The following is a 17,077-nucleotide window of genomic DNA, read 5'->3' on the forward strand; positions in this document are numbered from 1 at the left end:
AAGTTGCTAGATGTGTTGTGTGGGGGTATTTTGGTAAAGGAAGTTCTAGAAAGTATGTATTCCTAGGGAAAGCGTCTCAGTGATGGGCTTTGGATCAAGCCTTAAGACACAGCTGTGCAGTGATCACTTAAAATGTGATTATTAACAGCTTTTGCAGAGTGGAAATGGCTTACATCATTTACCAGGACTGAGAGAAATGGTCCATGTCAGCTGCCCAGGAGCGAATGAGTTGTTTGATTGAGTAGGATAGAGGCTGATTCCAGCTTGGACTCTGTGATTGAATGCCTCTTTTGTATAAGAGCTGCTCGGATACGTGTATGGGTTTGTGGTTTGTTTGTTTGTTTTTTTTAAAGTAGGATGACATTGCATTGTCCTTATCAAGGCTGAGGAGGCAGATCTTAATAGAAAAGTTGATTGGGTGGTCTAGTACTTCTAGGCTGAGCATAGCATACAGGTGTTTGTGGGGCTGTGCGCTCTTGGTGTACAGACTGTCGTCTTCTGGGTGGCAAGCACTTAATCTGTCGGACGCTACCACAATCTAAATAACTAATGACAAATTGTACTTGATTATGGAACTGTTATTTGGCCCCCTTGTGCCTGTGCATTGAGTCTCTAATTACGTGATCCCATACATCTTTTTTTCTCTCAATAGAATCTCTGTCTCATTCCGTGCACAGGATGGATGGTGCTGAGGGATTAAGGCAGCTTTTCAGTATTTATCATTCAGTGTGTGGCCCCATGCCTGCCTTACTGCATTATTTAGTTCTCTCTACACTGAATACAGAATTATTAATTTCCTCAAGGGATTTTCTGTGGTGCTTGCTGCCATAATACCGGAGTCTCACAAAGAGCAATCAGTTTGTCTTTGGAACACCTTTGTGAGGTGCAGGGATAGTTGCACGGGAAAATGAAGGTTAGAACTTGCAACAGTCTCCACTAATTTTGGGTGCTTCAGAGATCAGGCCCTCAGGAGTATCTTCCTGCTAAGTTTCAAGACACTGTAGTATACCACGGAGATGCTAGAGCTCTTCAAAAATGATTTGCGAATTTTAATAATGAAGAGCATTAGGTGTCTTTACTATTTATAAGGAGAGCAGTAGCAGTCCTTTTATTAAAGAGGCAGGACCAAAGCATGTGTGATTGTGAGACAGCGGAATGACCGTCTCCAGAAGTTTGAAAATTCAGGGTTTGCAGCCTGTAATCTATTTGGTGTTTAATGCAATCTGTTCAACTGTTTGTTTTGGGTCTGTTCATTAGGTAATGACATTTTACAATGTGCCAGAGTGGAAAGAAGAGCGTGGGGCATGAAAGTTGGAAACTACTGATTTGGCTAAGGGAAAATTGAGTAATAGATTTTTGTCTGGTTATTGGTCATGAAATTATGGTCATCAATCTGCTTTGGAGACAAATTCCTCAAACTGGAAGGTAATGGGTGGTGTCTGAGCATCCCAAAACATCTGGTAGTCAGTGGGCAGAATGAGATGTATTCCCTCCCTCCCTCCCCACAAAAGGGAAAGCTGACTACTGGTGGGCAAGAGCGTTGGCAGGATCTTATCTGTCTGTGTACAGGGAGCAGGAGGAAGCTAGTCTTTCGAGGCCAATCTTAAACTCTTTTCACACCTTGAACTATAAACAAAAGTAGTGAAGATAGTTAACTCCAAAGCAATCTGCAAAGAGTTACAAAGGGATCTCTCAAACCTGGACGGCAGGTGAAAATCAGTGTTGATAAATGCAAAGTAATGCACATTGAAAAATATAATCCCAGCTATACATACAAAATGATGGGGTCTAAATTAGCTGTTACCGCTCAAGAAAGAGATCTTGGAGTCATCGTGGATAGTTCTCTGAAAAGATCCATGCAATGTGCAGCAGCAGTCATAAAAAGCTAACAATGTTAGGAGCGTTAGGAAAGAGAAAGATAAGACAGAAAATATCATGCTTGTATATAAATGCATGGTACATCCACATCTTAAGTACTGCATGCAGCTTGGTCATCCCATCTTAAAAAAAAAACTATTAGAATTGGAAAAGATACAGAGAAGGGCAACACAGATGGGTAGGGGTATGGAACAGCTTCCATATGAGGAATAATTAAGAAGACCGGGACTTCTCAGCTTGGACAAGACACGAATAAGTGTGGGATACAATACAGGTCTATAAAATCTTGACTAGTGTGGAGACAGTAAATAAAGAAGTGTTATTTATCCCTTCACATAACACCAGACCTAGGGGTTATCCAGTGATATTATTAGGCAGCAGGTTAAAACAAACAAAAGGAAGTACTTCATACAGTGCACAGTCAACATGTGGAACTCTTTGCCAGGGGATCTTGTGAAGGCCAAGACTATAACAGTGTTTAAAAAAAAAAGAGCTAGATAAGTTCATAGAGGATAGATCCCTCAATGGTTATTAGCCAGGATGGGCAAGGATGCAACACCTGCTCTGAGTGTCCCTAGCCTCTGTTTGCCAGAAGCTGGTAGTGGATGACAGAGGATGGATCACTTGATGATTGCCTGTTCTGTTCATTCCCTCTGAAGCACCTGCAATTGGCCACGGTCAGAAGACAGGATACTGGGCTAGATGGACCTTTGGTCTGACCCCGTATGGCCGTTCTTAACTAATGTTTCCCAAAGGTAAAGGGAAAGCAGGTGCTTCTTTCCTATCCCTATCACTGTTACTAGTGATGCTTAGCATAATGGGTATGAGTGCTTCTGCTGTGCCCCAAAATCTAATAAGTTAAAGATTGGTCATCTGTTCACCATGATTTTGACTCCTCTAAAAAGAGAGGGAGAACCAAAAAGTAGTGGTGTCTTTTTGTTTTATCTGTGCTGTAAAGCTAAGTATTTAATATTGGAGAAATAAATAATGGCCCTGGTTTATCTAAACGTGCCAGTCCATCTCTTGCATAAAGTTCAAAGACTGAAGTAGGACTGCTATTGTAAAACCTCCTACTGATTATAACTATAGACAGGTCCCTTTGTCAATCAAATTTACAGAAGCCATGTAAGGTCCTGCTGGCCCTACAACATTCTCTTTTGCACCATTATTCTTGCTTTTGTGAACAGAGGGGAAAAATATAAACATGTTAAAGGACAATGTTTTAACCCTGGCTTAAACTTGGTTATGTTACCTAATTGTAGTGGGAGTGTTTTATTTCTTGTCTGTGTGGCCATATAACAACGTATAATGTTTGCCCAGTTTTAAACAAAGCCTGTTTTGTAGTGTAGACATGGTCTATGTGTAATCATTTTGTGGGCTGATATTCAACTCTTTGCTCCTTCACCTTTTTTCTTTTTAAATCTCATTTGGGTCTGACGTATTTAATGCCTCTCTGATAACAAAATTGTTGCAAATATGGCAAATACTGAAAGGCTTGTTATTACTGTGTTCACAGCCTAAAGAATGCAATGGCATCAAAATTCCAGTTGATACCAGCAAGCCTAATCCTAATGAGGTGGAGTTTGATAACCTGTATTTGGATATGAATGGTATTATCCATCCATGTACACATCCTGAGGACAAGTAAGTGACACTTTTGTCACTTCATAAATAGTTTGTATTATATATTATCTGAAACATTAACAGGATGTCTTGTAAATTATAGACCAGCTCCCAAAAATGAAGATGAAATGATGGTTGCCATTTTTGAGTACATTGACAGACTTTTCAACATTGTCAGGCCAAGACGACTTCTCTACATGGCAATAGATGGAGTAGTAAGTACTGAAATGTTTGTCTTGTTTCCATATAATGCTAAAGTTGATGCTGTCTGCTTTCATAAACTTCATTAGGCACTAGTTTAGCTTTTCATTTAATGTGTATTGTTTTAATTACTACACCCAATATTTGACTAACACTTCACCTTGGCATATGTCGAAGAACTGTTAGCAAAGTAAGCTTTCTTGTCTAGTGTATTATATTGGGGTGAAGGGTTATGTGGGATAGCTTTTGCTTTGCTTCCTCAGAACACAAGTCCATTGTAAATAAGGGCCAGTCTAATGGTCCCTTCTGGCCTTAAATCCTATGAATCTATGAAATCAGTAAAAAGAAAAGGAGTACTTGTGGCAAATCAGTGGTAGTTTGTGCAGCAAGCAGGCTGTGAAAGATCAGAAAAGCATACAAATGGACACACAACATTTAGCAACTAATTTAATTGTATTTTGAAAGATTTCAAGAACTCAGCTACGTTTGTTGCTTGACTTCTTCCCCAGCTTGCCTTGGCTGACTTGTATACAGTACCTTGGGAAACAAGTTAATACAGGTGTTTTGGTTGAAGGAACAACCCAACAAAAAAGCATTATTCTAAGTATTCTATTTCTGATTATGTAACCCTATCAGTTATACTAAAATTTGTTTCAAAGGCTCCAGATCAGTTTTTCTCAAGATTCTGCCTGTGTGTATCTATTTGAAAGATTTCCCCCTCCCGCCCCATTTGTAGATCTTTATATATGCACTCAATTACGTTGCTGTGTCCTTAAAAACAAACAAAAACAAACTTAAATAAAATGTTCTCTGCTAGAGATTTTAGGATACTGTGTCCTGTGTTACAGTTTATGGTATTATGATGCAAAAAAATGTCATCAGTAAACCTATTACCTGTGGTGTTACATTGTGGTAAGAGAGAGTTCATACTAAATAATGTTTCTCAGTTATACAGCACTTGTAAGTTTCATTTATGTTGCCAGGGAAATTTTAAAGCTTACACATGGTGAGTGGCTGAGACTTGGATGCTACTAGCACCCACTGCTGAGTTTTCTCACTGAGACAGGCACCTGGCAGCATTATAAAAGGCCTTTCTACCTTCAGTCATGTCTCAAGTTGCATCCTACCTCACTAGCAAATGCTGTTTATAAAATCAACTTTGGCAATGATGTAGTGGCTAACTACTGTGCATTATTGAGCTAGTAATTGGGGATAGATAAGGAAAATAAAGGGATGCATTGTAGCAGACTGCTGTTCCTTTCTGGGCAGGACTCCTGTGATCAGTGTGAGCTGCAACTTTTCCCATTACTGTGAATAATCATCAGAAGCTTTAGCAGACCCACAGGCAGTTCTTGGGTAACTCTAGTGTAGATTCAGATCTGCGCCGGCGCTCATTCTCCCTTCTCGTTCCCATCCCCTAAAGACACAGGGAGATGGCAAAGATCTAATGAGGAATATCCAACAGTAGAGGGTAAGACATGAGAGAATGTGGAGACTGAGTCCTGATAAAACTAGAAATATAGGCATGAATAGGCTAAAGCTAAAGAGGAAACTGATGGGCAGGCACCCTGCCAAGCAGCTGGAAGTTGCACGGAAGCTGAGGCAAGGATGGAGGAAATGGGTGTCTGCTTCTTGAGTCAAGGGAATCCATTGTTTTGGGATCATCTCTAGGTCTGAAATTGTAACTATAACAAGAGAGAACCTTATACTGGGAGTTCAGAGCCTGAACTTCAGGAATTTCCCTTATGCTTGCGCACATTTTCCATGTCTCCGTAAGGCATCCGATCAAGAACTCAAACCAATCTTGAAGGAGAAGGGAGGAAATTTATCGTAAAGTTAACATGCAAAAACTTATTTTTGCTAGTAATAGAACAATCAGTACATAACTATCCATCCTCGATTGTGCTTAGTCATTCCACAAATACCTTGAAAAATGAAACATCTAGATTGTAGGAATGTAATTCTTCAGTGGATATTATGCAAAATCATCTTTAGAAATTTGAGCTATGCACCTCCCAATACTACTTTTCTTGGGATTGAGAAAGTAATGGCTATAAAAATTTGATAGCAATATAAGCCCGTATCATCTAGCCTACTGCTCCTGTCTGTAACAAAAGATAGACTTTCTTTTTGGTAACTTATGAGAAGAATCCCTGGAAAGGGATGAGGAAGTTGAAAGATACAAAATATGGCTTCAGAACAGGAGAGAGGGGTATTTTGGGTGGATCTGCGACATTCTGCTAATACAGCCTCCTAGTCCAAAAGGAGAAAAGGAAGGGCAGTCCCCAAAAGAATGGGAGTGGAACTCTGGATGTCAAGAGAAAATTGGGAGCAGAGTTCCCTGATTAAGTACTGTTTAGGAGCTGGTGACTACTTAAGAGTTATGGGAGGATGTTGGCTTTACTGGTTTCCCGGATGCTTCATGTTCTGAGATGGATGTTTTTAAGGTTTCTAGGGCTGATACCTAAACGAGGCTATTGATATAGATGGGTGACTAAAAGGATGGTTGAAGTCTGAGTGGTCAGAAGCCTAAGGGCTTGTCTACACTACCATGTAAGTCTGCACCACTTCTGCCTTGTTTTGAGGTGGAGTAATTACGTTGATGCAATGGCAAAGTGCTCTCCCATCGAAAGTGTGTCTTCACCAGACATGCTACGCCGATGTAGCGGGGTAGTGAAGACAAGCCCTTAGTCTGCTTTAATATTCTAAGACTGGAGATACTAGGACTTTGAAAATAAAGTCCATAACTTTATCTTAGACCACATGAGAGAGCCAGGAAATCCTGAGTCACTACTACTAGTTTGGGGTCACTGCAATTGCGGTGGACCTGGCAGACCATTGTGACACTTCAGAAACTTCCTGGAGAGCATATTTATTTTTCACCTGACTTTTATCAGCCAGTGATGTCGAAGACCAAGTATCAACATTCTTTCCCCCATTCCCTTTTGAAAATCACAGACCACTTGCCCAGAAATTGGCTCAGCAAAAGAACACACAGTGATACTAGTACTAGCTTCCTGTGGTCTTACAGCTATGGGAACTCATTTGGGGGAGGAGGGAACATGTAAAAGAAGGGAGGAGCCAGTTGGAAGATGCAAAACTTTTTAACTGATTGTCTCCACCCTGATGTATTGTCTAAATAACCCCATAAGGCTGTGTTGGGTGTTAACAAGTCACAGAAAACAACTGAGCAGATAAGGAAAAAAACATCAAATACAATGTTGAGTAAAATACTATAACACATGTTTTAGGCTCCCCGTGCAAAAATGAATCAGCAGAGATCCAGGCGATTCAGAGCATCAAAGGAAGGAATGGAAGGTGCAGAAGAGAAGCAAAGAATAAGACAAGAAATTTTGGCAAAAGGTACGGATGTTTGCATCATATCTGATGCTACTCAGTAGCTGATGGCTTTAAGTGTGAGAGTGGCATCTTGTTTTGAAATAGACCTTTTTTTACTATGGCAGAGGCTAGATACTACAGAAAAATATAGGGCTCGGTGACTGCCACAAGCATGCATAGTATAGTAACTTATGAAAATACATCCTTACTCCAATGAGCTTACAGTCTAAAGTAAATTGTGCAAAAGAAAAATGCTCCTCCTTTCTCCCATGCACCTCTTGATTCGTTTTAATTTTTTTAAGGTTAGGTTGGGAGAGGAGGGGTGGTTGTTGTAATGGAGAGCTAATCAAAAGTGCTGTGGAGGAAGAACGAAGATGCTTGTGGCATTAAATGAGAGGCAGTGGTATAAGGCACAACGGTGCAGGTAGGGAAAGGAGACATGGGCAGATAGGGTGACCAGATAGAAAGTGAGGAAAATCGGGATGGGGGTGCGGGGTAATTGGTGCCTATATAAGAAAAATTCCCAAATATTGGGACTGTCCCTCTAAAATCGGGACATCTGGCCACCCTAAGTGGAGAAGGTATAGGAGGAAAGTTCTTGGAAGCCAAGAACAGCTTTAGTTAGAGGAAGTCTCTTCCTGGCAAATTCTGTCCAGCATCTTGTAGCAGGGAGAAGAAGTTATCTTTGCAGCCTCCTGCATGAACTATTTCATGTTTGCAGTGACAGTATAGCAGTGTTGGTCCCAGAGTAGTAGAGAGAGAGATGAGTGAGGTGATTTCTTTTATTTGCCCACCTTTTGTTCTCAAAAGAGACAAGCTTTTGAGCTTACTCATTTTTTTCTTCTCAACGACCTTGTCTGAAGTACTTCATGACTATCATGAAGTCTTGTTCCTTGTTAATTCTCTGCTTATTTTGATTGAAGATAATGCAGTGGTAACAACAGCTTGCTCTTGGGTTGGAGGGATCAAAAAATAGTTTTTATTAGAAGGGCTCGTGTTTTTTGTTCACTGTTTCAGATAAGCAATTTGTTTCCAGATAATCCTGCAAAAGTGGCGTTCATTTCTTATTTATTTTGACGTGTTTTTGTTAAACTTCTTTCTGTAGGTGGCTTTCTTCCTCCAGAAGAAGTGAAAGAGAGATTTGACAGCAATTGTATTACACCAGTAAGTAGCCTTGTACTTCAACCAGCTACTGCTAACACCTAAATGATGGGTTAATTTATTTTCTTCTGTCGCCTTTTAGGGAACCGAGTTTATGGACAATCTTGCTAAATGCCTTCGCTATTACATTGCTGATCGTTTAAACAATGACCCAGGGTGGAAAAATTTGACAGTAAGTTTCACACTTTCCTACTTCAAAAAAAAATTGTTTTAGTTTAGTGGTTTGTTTTAGTCTGAACTATAGTATGATTGAACAGTGTACATTTAAACAGTAGATTAGCCGTGTCTTCTGGCACTATGGTGTTCTTGGAGATGGGGGTAACTTGCACATCAAGGTTTTTCATCTAAAAGATACATTTCATCCTAATAACACCGTCCAGTAGAGCCATTTGTTATGATTTTATATAAAAATGGGGTTTAAGGAGCACAATAATAGGATTTGGTATTGGAAGCCAAGGTACATTGTCTCTAAAGACTGTGTGAGTTAAGACTCTACTCTTATGTTTTCCCCCACATTCTTACAAAATTTTTTTTTTTCTTTTTCTGTATTGGATTTTTAACTTGCGTTCTACCTCTTGTAGGTCTCAGGCCTGAGTTCTTGATCTCATTTATTACAAGTGATTGGAGGACAACACAATACTAGGCAACCAAAATGATTCCTATCACTTCTATCATCTTGTCTTTTTGGCTTTCCTGTTTTTCCCATCAAGTCTTCCTGCTGACTGATAACATTGCATTTACCCTGTGTTGGGAGGGAGAATATTCAGCCTCTTCAGAGACTGCTCACCATTTCTTTTACCCTAGATGGGCTGTTAAAATGTGTTCTAATTTGGGGGGCAGTTCCCTTCATAAGCAACTGAGTTTGTGAACTTCACTGTTGGTTTGTCTGGGTACTTGTATGATCCACATCACAGTGGTATCTGAGAGTCTGGGATTCCAGAGTTCTAAAGGAGGTCTGTGGGGGTCTCATGCATGTTTTAACTGACTTTTAAACTTGCTTCGAAAACTTTGGATATATTAGCTAACTGTCAGTCCTACTAACTTTAGTCAGTACTCTATGATGAAGTTAACGTATTATTTTAAGAGAATTGGTAGAAAATCTGTTTGAATAAAGTAATTCAGAGAGTGTAAATAACAAGTGACTCTTAAATTGGGTGCAATGAGTGTATAATTCATATTGAAGTAAAGGTAATTTAGATGCAATTACTAAACATTTCAAGTGTTTGGCATTCATATGGTCAAGACACAAATCTTAAATGTTTACTCGCTTCTTAATGTCAACAGCACAGTTTAAAAAAAAAATGTTTACATAGCTCTAAACGTTTTACAGGTTATTTTATCTGATGCAAGTGCTCCTGGTGAAGGGGAACACAAAATCATGGATTACATTAGAAGACAGAGAGGTAAGTCAACTAAAATGTGCACACTTCTGTTGTATACTTGTAAGACGTGTTCAGAAGAATCGATGAAATTGCATGTAATAGCTTGATTTGAACACACTTGTTTTTCTTTTGTTTAGCTCAACCAAACCATGACCCAAACACTCATCATTGTTTGTGTGGGGCTGATGGTAAGTCCTCCTCCTTTGTAGCAATAAGTTTGTTGATTAAGCTTTTAACACTGGCAGTTTCCAGATGGTGAATAAGCTAGATGCTTAGGGTGATGCATGCATTTGAAGTATCCCATGGATTGGTTAATGTATTTTTGGAAGCTCTACTTTACTTTTGGGAGCAAGATCCAGTATTATCCGTAGCTGAAGAATTAATTTATACCTGTAGTATCAAACAACACTGATTTTTACAGGACAGTATTTCAGATTGTACTGAATGCACCCCCACATGCCCTGCTCGCAGTTGTTTAAAATGGAATACACTTGATTCTTTAACTCATATGCAAGCCTTAATGTCTATTTTTCATTACTTTTCTTTCTTGCTGTGGTTGATAGCTGATCTGATCATGCTTGGACTAGCTACACATGAACCAAACTTCACTATAATCAGAGAAGAGTTTAAACCAAATAAACCCAAACCTTGTGGTCTTTGTAGTCAGTTTGGCCATGAGGTTAAGGATTGTCAAGGCTTGCCAAGAGAGAAACAAGGAGAGGTAAGAGTTTTAACAGTTTGTGGTAGTTCTTTGATTGTTAGTTCAATTGTAGTAAGGTTTAGTGTCCACAGATGGTGGGTGATTTTTTGTTTTGTTGTGTTGTGTTTTTGTGTTTTGTTTTTTTTGTTTGGGGGGGGGGGGTTGAAGTACAACAGCAGTAATATGAATGGAATGACCTGACTCTCTTTTTTACAATACAGTGCTAATTTGAAAACTACTCACTCTTTCATTACTAATTAGTTTGGTAAAACTACTATTAAAGTTGGTAGGCAATTTGTCAAAGAAAAAATAGTATAAAGGCTTCAGGAATTGGACTTGTATCTCTATACTTAATTCCTTTTGGATTAAACCTTTAATATTCAGCCAAAAAGTTTTAAGGTGGACCAGCATGTGAGTAATGCTTTCCCATATTCTTTTGTACTGCAGCATGATCAGTTTGCAGATTGTCCTCCTGGTTCTGAACAAGAGTTTATTTTTATCCGATTAAGTGTGCTGCGAGAGGTATGCAAAATTGTTTTGTAAAGCTGCTTTATGTAAAGTCTATTTGTAGTAGCATCCGACCAGCTTCCCAATGTCTGTTTTTTTTTTTTGTTGCAGTATTTGGAAAAAGAGCTAACGATGGCCAGTTTGCCTTTCACTTTTGATATTGAGAGAAGTGTAGATGACTGGGTCTTCATGTGTTTCTTCGTGGGAAATGACTTTCTTCCTCATTTGCCATCTTTGGAGATCAGGTATGTAAAGCCACTGGATATACAAGAATAGATTTATTGACATTTGTTTCTGTGGATATATCTAGCATCGCTGTAAACGAGAGTGGCAGAGAGACTAGAACTTAACTCTTTTTATGCTTTGTTCACAGGGAGGGAGCAATTGATCGTCTGGTTGGCATATATAAAAATGTGGTGCACAAAACTGGGGTACATTTAAACTTTTTGTGTAGCTATTAGAAAACAAAAATCCAAAATTTTGGGAGGAACCCCCTACACCACATGCATTAACTTTCTTCTTTTGCAGGGGTACCTCACAGAGAGTGGTTATGTCAACCTACAAAGGGTACAGATGATCATGTTGGCTGTTGGAGAAGTTGAAGATAGCATTTTTAAAAAGAGGAAAGATGATGAGGTAAAGCATTTCTGAACTCCACGATCATCTTAGATGGCTTATATCACAGGTTCCTCAACTTCTTGCTGCGCCCTCCTTCAGATTCATGTCCCATGTGTGCCTGCCATATCTTTGGGGCTGGAAAAGGGGTAACGAGTACTCACGATATTGGGGGTGTGGGGGGAGTACTCAGCACCCAAGGGGGTTGGAGAACAAGGTGCCCAGCTCCCAAGAGTGCCCTGTACCCAGTTCTCACAGGGGAGGGAGGAAGCAGGGTGCCTAGTACCCCATGGGAGGCGCAGGGGTATTCACCATGTAGCCGTCAAGGAAGCCGCCTGCGTCTTGCTGTAGTCGCACCTGTCTCAGTTGCTGGGAGCCAGCTCCTGATCTTGTCCTCCTGTATAAGTGGAGTGCAAGAGGGGTGCACTGAAGGGCTGGCCCTGGGGTCAGGAGGGGAGCAGGAGGCTGTACCCCATGTATACTGGCCTTCCTGACTCTGTCTGTTTAGTACAATTCCATCCACTTCCCTGGTGCAGGCTTCGTGCCCCTGGGGCCATAGTGAAGGGCTGGGGCCAATCTGTCTGGCCCTGGGGAGGGGATTAGTACCTCCCTGGGTGCAGTCTATGGCTCCCTGCTCAAAGTCCCCACCAACCTCCTCAGCAGAGGAGTGAAACTGTCAGTTGGTAGCTGTGGCAGTAGGGGAGCGAGATGGGCATGGTACTTGGTCCTGGTAGCTGAGACTGTCCTTGCAGAACCCCATATGCTTCCTCTGCTGGACAGAGCCCATTTTTGGCCCTGGAGTGCAGCCCTGTCAGGTGTGTGCGCCCCCCAGTAGCCTTGTGGTGCCCCCAGTTTGGGAACCTCTGTTTTTTTGCAGTGTTTAGTAGAATTTAGAAACAGTTTTCCTTGAAACGTTGCTGTCAAGCTGTCTGGAGAGGCTCGTGAGCGTGAGTGTCCCCAAACTGGTTGGTTATATGTTGTAGAACTAGATTTCACTAGCCAAGTAACAAGTGTGAACTCCTAAAGCACAGTAATATGAAGTCACAGATAACCTCCTTGGTACTCCAATCTGTCTTACCAGCCGGGTAAGCTTACCTTTGTGATAGACGGTCCCTTACACCAAGCGTCACGACCATATTCAGGTTACTCCAGGTCCCAAAGGACCAGTCAATTACCCCAGGTCAGTTGTACCTCAGATCTCAAACCAAAGACGATGCTTGTAGCCAATCCTATAATACTAACTAAAGATTTATTTACTAAGAAAAAGAAACGAGTTATTGACAAGAATAAAGCAGATCAACATACATAAATGAGAGTCTTAGGTTCCAAAAGGTAATAGCTGCTATAATATGCTAGCTTTATATGTCCTTTAGGCTGACCCAAGCCAACCAGCTTGGGGATCCCTAGCTTATGGTTAGAAATTTTTGCCCTGTCTGAATTCCAAGCAGTATAGTGATGACAATTCCTTCTTGGCTAGAATGTTTATGCCCGTCCCCCCACGTTCAAATTGTGGTGTCACAAGAGCCTGGGCATGTACCCTCTTCATGAGTGTTGGGGAAGCAGTCAGCCAAGTATTTTGTCCGCTGATGTTCCACAATTGCTTGTCTGGTGTCTATAAGCCACCTTTTGTGGGGGAGGTGATGACACCTCTTGTGGTAAATTTAATATTTCACACTTGGTAATGCTTCTCTCCTGACTAGGGTTTTATAGTTTTAGTAAACATTTTTATAGTTGCAGAGAAAACACTTAAATATTACCTTAAAATATGGGACATATTATAAGCATCCTACATAAGGATGCAGTATTAGCCAAGCATTTCATAAAGTCTAAACATTAAACACTTTCTTATAACTCGATCAGTTTTAATAACACTAACACAGGCAAACCAGACTGGTTACTAGCTGTGCATCTGTCAGCGTTGAGTGTGGCCCAGGAGCACTTGGCATGAGCTGGCATCTGGTTTGCCAGTGTCACAGTTACTACTTTGAAGATGTTCATTGTATTGTACAATGATATAGGAAACGCTGATAATGAAATAAGGCTAGTCTCTTCACACACACAATTCCCTTTCCTGCCTCGCCAGTCTCCCCTTTGGGTCATCCTTTAGAGTGAATAACTCCATGGCCTTTCTTTGTTTCAAGCAACACTGTAGTGAAACTTACCTGATTTTTTGTTAGTTTCACTGCTGTAGTGAATAGCACCTTTGAAAATAGACAACCCTGCGTAGTTTTCACTTTGCAGCAACATGGGAAAGTTCTGAACTCTAACAGGCACTGGAATGATCTAAAAGATAAGATTTTGTGTATTTTTCAGTTCATATTTAGTTCTTTTCAACCATAATGATTTGAAAAGTCTTGTTTTAAAAAACAAGCTTTTTTCTTGCCAATGGCCAGTAGGTGAGTGGATTTTTCAAGCCCTCCATAATTAATTATTTTAGTGCAGGGAATGAGGCTGGCACAGTACATAACACTACTGTAAAGACAGTCCTTGACTCGGAGCACTTACTTCTGTGTAAAAGCTGGCTAAAAGTAACCATGTATTCATTTTTGTGCTTTGTGTCAAACCTGTTAGCTACACGGAAGGTTCTTCAGAATTTAATGTACCAATGACTATTTTCATATTCTAAAAGCATTAACTATTAATGCTTTTAGAATACCAAAATAATTGCACTTGTTCAGTCCTTTTGGCTGTCTGACTTGTTTAAAGCTTCTTTACTTTTATGGATTTTCAGTTATATTTTCTTCCAGCAAGTAGATTTTTGACAAATTCCCTGCTAAATGTGTTGGTGGCAGCTTTGTGCGTTGTATTAAATTTAGTTAAGTTCTAGAGAAATATATTATGTTTGTGTTGTAATCAGTAAATATTACAGTGCTGCTTTTTTTCAGAAGAGATCCTTCAGCTGTTTCAAAGAAATTCGACTTAAAATGGTCAACAACTCACTACACTGCAGCATTTTCCTAGCACCTGGGTTATACCTGTATTGCTAGAAAGTACTAAGCAAACAATCCTAACTAGTTTATTCAAAAAAAGGAGAGTAATAAAACCCCTCAATCAAGGTAACAGAACTGCGCTGAGTATCCCGTCAGAAAAACATTGTTTCAATGTTGGCAGGATGTACTGTATGTCATAACCATAATCTACAATTCTCTCAATATGATATGCTAAACTACAGTAGCAAACCTGACACTTGTAGAAGAACAGGCTTTGGAGCAAGATCCAGGATCTTAAAATAAAAAAGGTCAGGAATTTTTTGAGCCACTAGCAACTGTGACAAGAAACGTGTATCTATGCTGAGTTACCTGTAGCATCTGGACTTCTGTAGTATCTTCACCCAGGTGGACAGATGGGCAAAACTCTGTTTCAGCATCTTCACATGTGTGCTTTAAAGGTCTTGTTGTCCCAATGTAATTTTCTGGGTATTGTGAGCCATATTGAAAGCCCTTCAGTTTTGCAGGGTGTTTTCCTTAGGATGCTAGTGTGGCTTAGAAAAGCCATAGACCAGTAATCCTAGATGGGGCCACGGAAGAGTTCAGTTCTGCAAGCCTCAGAGGTCTGTAGCCATGACGCCCACTCAGACTTACTACTTAATCTTTCTTTGTGTGGTGATTAATGGAGGGTCTCAGGAAAGACCTTTAAGACTGGGTTACTTCAATTGTCTTTACTCGTGTTTTAGGAGAACTTCAGAAGACGACAAAAAGAAAAAAGAAAAAGAATGAAGGTAAATTTAAAGAGATCATTTTTACAGGCATTTTTATATTGTGACAAACAAGTTTAGTCTCATTTCAGTAAATTAGATAAAATTGCAGTAATGATTAAGACAGTTCAGAGTAAGGCAAAAACTATGCAAAGTGTGTTATAAAAAACTTGCAGTATTGAATGGAAAAATCACATAATTAAATCTAAACCTATTTAAAATGGGGGAAAAGATTAAGGTGCTCAAGGATAACAATATCTGCACAATGTGACTACAGTATCTCATACTTTACAGTACCAGTTGCTCAGAGGGATTGTGCCATTGGGTTACACTGTCAGCAATCAGCAGAGAGAACAGAAGATGTGCCTCTTAATTGAGAGCCTGATTAAGAGTTTAGTAAACTGACTACAGAAAATTAAACACTTAATGCTAAATCAAGCTTGAACCTTTAAACAGGCAAGTCAGAATTCCACAACAAGGTCTCTTCTGCAAGTGTAACTTGCTCATATTGTGACTAAAATATATGTGCAGATTTATTCACAGTAATACAAAATACCACTTATTCACAATGGCAAAATGTTGATTGTTGAGACAGCCTTAACATGTACTTGTGTATGTTAAACCCTTAAAATTGCATTTAATTTGTGTTTTTTGTACTAAATGTCCTTCCTAACTTTTTAGAATAGATTCTGGCATGTTCATTTGAATCTAGGGTTTGTATAATAAACATGTTACTTGCTAGCTCATTCAAATAGGTGTAGCTTCTTTACAATGTGACCTAATGATCCAAGAAACCCAGAAGGGCCTTAGTACACTGGGACCTTGGCTTCAAGACAGTATCTCTGTCCAGTGCTTTTAATATGTCAGATGCCCCCAGCCGTTTCCCAGAGCTTGATGTCTCTTTGTATTTCCTTGAGGCACAAGGACTCTAGATATACAGTGGAGGAGTGTCAGAGGATCATCGTCACTTCATTTAACCAAAGTTTTTCAAACTTTATAGAGCCCCTTTTCATTGAGTGTTATGTGCATATCAAGTCTAAGTATTGCTATCAGAGTGCAAGAAAATGATTTATCTTCCTGGAAATGTAAATGCTATTTTTCACACTCTAATAGCTAGATGGAGTTTCTTCAGTTAAAAAGAAAAAATCATATTTTCTTCTGTTTCTGGAACTTCAGTACAAAAATGTAACTTTCTGAGAGCGCATTTAATAAAACCCTTGAAAATAGGAAGGCCTGAAATTGTAAGTGCCATCTTATCCAAGGGTATATTTTACATATACAAGATCTTGCTTAAACATACTTGTTCTAAGATGAACTGAATAAATAATTGTGATCCAACTGTGCTCATTTTATATTCTATCAACTGATAATCTAAGAACTCTAAAGGAATATCAGCTATACGTGCTAATTTTTATTCTTGTAATCTCCAATATTAGATTTATATCACCATGTGTATATTTGCTTGCTTTTGTAGAGGGATCAGCCTTCTTTTATTCCTGGTGGCCAGTTTTCCCCTCAAGCTTTGGGGAGAGGAAATAGATCTAGTCCTCAGGCAATCAGTAACCCCAGGCAGACAGCCTATGAAATGAGAATGCAAGACAAACAGCACTTGGTGAGTTGATGTTTAGATTTTTGTTACAAATGTAAGAAGGAAAAAAGTAATGAATATACTAGTGTTACAATTTACTTCTAAGCTCTTAATCACTCCATTTTCACTTTCTTTCTTGAAGAACAACTTAACTAGTCAAGTTTTTAATCTGTTTTCCAAGGCTACTTAAGACAGGTTTTGTTCATTTTAATATTTCAAATATCCTTGATTAAATATTTTTGAAAAGGTAAATATAAGGCAAAGAATGCCCTTCCAATCAAAAATAAGCACTTTTAAGCAAACTTGAATCCTTACACAAGATTATGGAGTTGAGGCTGTTGTGAGCATGGGATTTAAGAACTTGCCCTCTGAAGAAATGTAGGAAAAAT

At 39.5% G+C, this 17,077-nt stretch overlaps 1 protein-coding gene across 1 annotated transcript in view; it reads left to right on the plus strand.

Annotated features, from left to right (window-relative positions):
* Nucleotides 1-17,077, plus strand: part of XRN2 (5'-3' exoribonuclease 2) — an 85,847-nt gene that overhangs the window by 8,712 nt on the left and 60,058 nt on the right. The window contains exons 2-15 of the mRNA XM_077814162.1: nt 3,395-3,522; nt 3,605-3,716; nt 6,954-7,065; nt 8,147-8,205; nt 8,285-8,374; nt 9,533-9,605; nt 9,722-9,772; nt 10,148-10,305; nt 10,732-10,806; nt 10,903-11,036; nt 11,165-11,222; nt 11,320-11,427; nt 15,080-15,124; nt 16,575-16,712. Coding sequence (XP_077670288.1) covers nt 3,395-3,522; nt 3,605-3,716; nt 6,954-7,065; nt 8,147-8,205; nt 8,285-8,374; nt 9,533-9,605; nt 9,722-9,772; nt 10,148-10,305; nt 10,732-10,806; nt 10,903-11,036; nt 11,165-11,222; nt 11,320-11,427; nt 15,080-15,124; nt 16,575-16,712 — 1,341 coding nt within the window. The remainder of the gene's footprint in view (nt 1-3,394; nt 3,523-3,604; nt 3,717-6,953; nt 7,066-8,146; nt 8,206-8,284; nt 8,375-9,532; nt 9,606-9,721; nt 9,773-10,147; nt 10,306-10,731; nt 10,807-10,902; nt 11,037-11,164; nt 11,223-11,319; nt 11,428-15,079; nt 15,125-16,574; nt 16,713-17,077) is intronic.

Source organism: Eretmochelys imbricata, chromosome 3 (assembly GCF_965152235.1).
Source record: "Eretmochelys imbricata isolate rEreImb1 chromosome 3, rEreImb1.hap1, whole genome shotgun sequence".
Lineage (NCBI taxonomy): Eukaryota > Metazoa > Chordata > Testudines > Cheloniidae > Eretmochelys > Eretmochelys imbricata.